Source organism: Myotis davidii, unplaced genomic scaffold, assembly GCF_000327345.1.
Source record: "Myotis davidii unplaced genomic scaffold, ASM32734v1 scaffold200, whole genome shotgun sequence".
Classification (NCBI taxonomy): domain Eukaryota; kingdom Metazoa; phylum Chordata; class Mammalia; order Chiroptera; family Vespertilionidae; genus Myotis; species Myotis davidii.
In genome coordinates, this window is record NW_006293700.1 from 1,086,149 (window position 1) to 1,090,228 (window position 4,080).

The 4,080-nt window shown below is 45.0% G+C and overlaps 1 protein-coding gene across 7 annotated transcripts in view; it reads right to left on the minus strand.

Annotated features, from left to right (window-relative positions):
* The window catches only part of NCOA2 (nuclear receptor coactivator 2), a 269,746-nt gene that overhangs the window by 41,074 nt on the left and 224,592 nt on the right, over positions 1 to 4,080 (minus strand). For all 7 annotated transcript variants that reach the window (XM_015566252.1, XM_015566255.1, XM_006767318.2 and 4 more), the window contains 2 exons: positions 3,784 to 3,931; positions 832 to 2,101 (listed from right to left, as the gene is read on the minus strand). In XM_015566252.1, the coding sequence (XP_015421738.1) occupies positions 832 to 2,101; positions 3,784 to 3,931 (1,418 nt within the window). The remainder of the gene's footprint in view (positions 1 to 831; positions 2,102 to 3,783; positions 3,932 to 4,080) is intronic.

Genomic DNA, 4,080 nt, shown 5'->3' on the forward strand with positions numbered 1-4,080 from the left:
GAGTGAGGGAGGAGGGAGGGGTGGGAACTGGGTGGAGGGGAGTTATGGGGGAAAAAAGAGGAACAAATGTAATAATCTGAACAATAAAGATTTAACTAATAAAAAAAAAAGAACAGCAGATAACACAACTGATTACTTCAGGTTTGCATTTATATATGATGGCTCAGCTCTATTAACATCAAGTCAAACTTGACCTCTCCTTTCTTACTATCCATTGGCCCTTACATACCTTTTATACGGATGGTCTAAGAAATTCCTTAGTGTGAATCAGAAGTTTTGGTTGAGAACAGAGTTACAATGATTTTCATTAGGTTTGAAAAACGAGTCAAACCCTGATCTTAAAATGAGAAATAACTTAATTCAGTCTGTACTGACAAGGCCCCCACCTTGAGGAAGTGATTATCTCCAATTTCGGCATCGTCTGCTAACAGAGGTCAAACTATAACTGCCCTGCGGGCCACTCAGGCCACCGCCTGCTTTTGTGGGGCCCACGAGCTAAGAATGGATGTCAATTGGGTCAAACTCGAGTATCGGGGTCTGGAGCACAGCAAACCGCTTGTGTTCAGTGTCTGTGTCTGCACTGCACAGACCGTGTAGCCTGCAAAGCCTAAAATATTTACCATTTGGCCCTTTCCAAAAACAGGCAGTCAACCCTGCCCTATGGTAATGTCACTCATTACTAGATAGAGTATTTGGAACTGTTTCAATCAAGTGAGAAAATTAGAGAAAACTTATTTTTATCTTATCACCTGTGGCCTCAAAATGCCCCTGTGGAGGAAATCCTTAATGGATATGGGTTAGTAGCCTTGGGGAATACATTATAAAACTTACCTGGTCACTAGGCTCAAAGCTCATCTCTTCCTTCTCCGTCTTCATAGCTATTAACTTTGTGTTACTGGCAGGGTCCGTCTTACTGTCCAGCCGCTCAAGTTTGGGGGTTATTTCCGGTAAGCCAATGTCTTTAGTATCATCTTTATCCAGCAAATAGCGAAGTAGTGCATTCTCTTTCTTCTTGGGGCTCACTGGCTCCTGTTTCACAGTCACCTCCGAACCAGGAGCTGTGCTGTTGGCCTCCTGGCTCAGCTCTTTGCCTGTGGCTTCCGCTGTTAACTTAGCCAAGTCCACAGGAGAACTGCTGTCCTGCAGGAGTCTGTGCAAAATCTTATGCTTCTCCTTGAGCGAGGTCCCATGTGTCGACCCGGAACCGGGCAAGCTACCCGCGGAGTCCTTGTTTGTGTCCGACAAAGAGCTGGACAGCGGCGAAGGCTCCATCTGGTCGGATTTGGTGGTCAGCAGCTGGAGGAGTTTGGTCTGTCCTTTGCTGTCATGCAGTCTGTTCTGCCCGTCAGCTCGCTCGCTGCTCACACCCTGGGGTCCACTGGCCTCACTGGTGTCCTTTTGCTCTCCAGGATGGCAGCTGCTCTCTGCCTGGCCAGCTGGGCCTTCAGGGGGCTCCCCATACAGCCCAAAGCAGTCTTTGGAGTCCAAGCTCCCCATCTTGCCGAGTGGGGGAGGATTCATATTCACTGGGGAGTTTTGCAAATTGCCCATTTTTAGGTCCGGCGAAGCCAACGATGACCCCAAAGAGACCCCGTGCCCCTCGCTGAGGGCCTGAAGTGCGTTGAGGGAACTGTTGGTGTAGCTATGGCTATTTCCTGTGCTGCTGCAAACTCCCACGGGGGAATGCAAGCTTCCTGCAGGGGAAAACTGGCTGGGTGGGATTCGGGGGCTTCCAGCCACCCCAGGGCTCATGCGATGTCTCGGTGAAAGCATGGAGGTGGGCTGGCCTGGATTCATGCCAGGGCTGCTCTGTGAGGGACTGTTCATTTTGAGTGCATAGTTACTACCCTGAGGAGTGGTGGCTTGCATGCCCGACACATGGTTCAGTCCCCCGGAACCACCAAACCTGCCCATGGGCATGCTCATTTGCTCCTTGGGGCCGTTTATGGGGAAATTCATATTGCTACCAAGGGCCATGTCCTGACCTGGGTTCGCGCTGCACATGCCCTGATGGGCAGGGCTGCTGGAGCTAATTGGATTCAATGGCTTCCCCATTGCTTGTCCAGTCAGATCCGGATTCATTAAACACACATTCTGCTCTCTGTATAATGAGGAAAAATATAAGATAAAAGGCAAAACACTTAGCAAGTTGTTATTAATTTTGAAAAATGAAATGGCCTCTTTTCTTTAAAAGAATGAGCTATACTTAAAGGAAAGATAATACTTTGATGAAACAATCTGCAATTATGGGCAAGACTGAACATGTTTAGTGTTGGACCAAGAGGGATGTTTTTCAGTCAGCTCATTAAGATGTCTGCGGTTTTCCAGAGGAGGGGCGTGTTTGAATCTAACTACTAGCACACTGAAACTGTAGTTATTAGAGAGGTTCCAATTAATTATATATCTTTCTCACTTAACACTATCTTACCATGAATAACTGAGAACTTGAACAATCCTACAGAAATGACCCAAACAAGTATAGCTGCCTTCAGTTATTTACCAGAGCTCACAGTTCCTAACAATAGACACATCTGTAAGTCTGGAGCGCTCTGATGTGGACGAATTGGCTCAAGATGAACAGCAAACTGAGTGGGGAAAACTTGCCCCTGACTATTAGGAACACTGCAAATTCCAGAGCCAATAAAGTTACCAAAACTGTTTAGAATCAGGTCACTTAAACAGAGCCCCACACCCAGGTCCCCTATATGTCAAAGCAAGAGCCTCCAAAACAGATAGCATGGGAGGGGACTTCAAAGTGACCTTAGTTTGTGACCTGATTTCCCAACTCCTAGATAACCCCTCCCACTGCCTTACTAATGACCAAAAGCAGGCTTTCTGAGCTGGATGATTTTCCAAGCCCTATGAGCTTTAATTTACAGCCTTGGCAGTCACTTGTGAGTTACCAAATGTGTTCACAAACCCAACAAAACAGGTTTCACAAATTGTCAAACATCAGCTTTCAGTTAGGGGTGAAATCTGGCACATCTGTGGTCACTTTCAAATGGTTTCAGTTTGAGGGCAGATTTATTAACAGTTGGCAAAGAGTGCTGCCTGATTTTTATTTTTTTTTCCCAAATAAGAAAATAAATAATTGAGAAATGCAATAAAAGGGGATTCTTTCCCAGAGCAACTTTATATATCTTCTGATAGTATCTCGTAAAGTTTTATATAGCACGTACATAAATATTTATAGCACTTGAAATGCAATCATTTTCCTAAATTTGTGCTCTAAAACAGTATGGTTCATGACATTTATTTTTTAAATCAACGTTTAGTTTAGTTTTCATTACTATCATTTCTTATGGAAATGTTTATTACCCTTTAATTTAAAGTGTAACGTCAAGAATCTAACCCTGAGAAAAATCTAAAATCTTCCTTACACGTGTATATATTTGACAGTTTTAGGTTTAAACACGTAGGAACAGAAATCATGCTAGTGACTTCAGTATTCCTGCCCCAGGAGGGGGGGGGGGATGTCACCCCTGGGACCTGGTCAGTTTCCCTTCTCTGATGTAGCAGGCAGTCACGGCAGAGCAAAGTCCGGTGAGCCTGTGTTCTTCCCGCTGGTTTAAATACCCACTAGTACTCAGGCTAGACATAGCCCTACTTAGCTGGTATCATGCAATGTCTTTTGGTTAACAGCAATTTGACTTTATATTTTACACACCTGGGCTGATCAGCAGACATGTCTAACAAATCTGAAAGGGTCTGGGATGACTTGTGACTTTTCTAACATCTCCTTTAACCCGGGAAGGGAAGACAACTTCTTAGAACTAAGCTTACCTGTGAAGCATATGCAAAGATATGACAAGCTGAGGCTCATTAGTAGTCTGAGAACGGATGAGCTTGCTTTTCGTTTGTGCAGCAACAAGAGTTCCGTCGGACAAGGAGAAACGGTAGATCTGACTGAAAGCCAACCCTTGTCTCAGCACTGCGGGTGGGCAAGGAAACAGAACACACGTTAAGGAAGCACAGGGGGCGGGGGCGGGACAAGACATAATCCCAGTAATAAACTGCACTATGTTTAATATTTTCCGACCAGCAGTTAGAGTTGTCAGTAATATTTCATGATATTGAAAG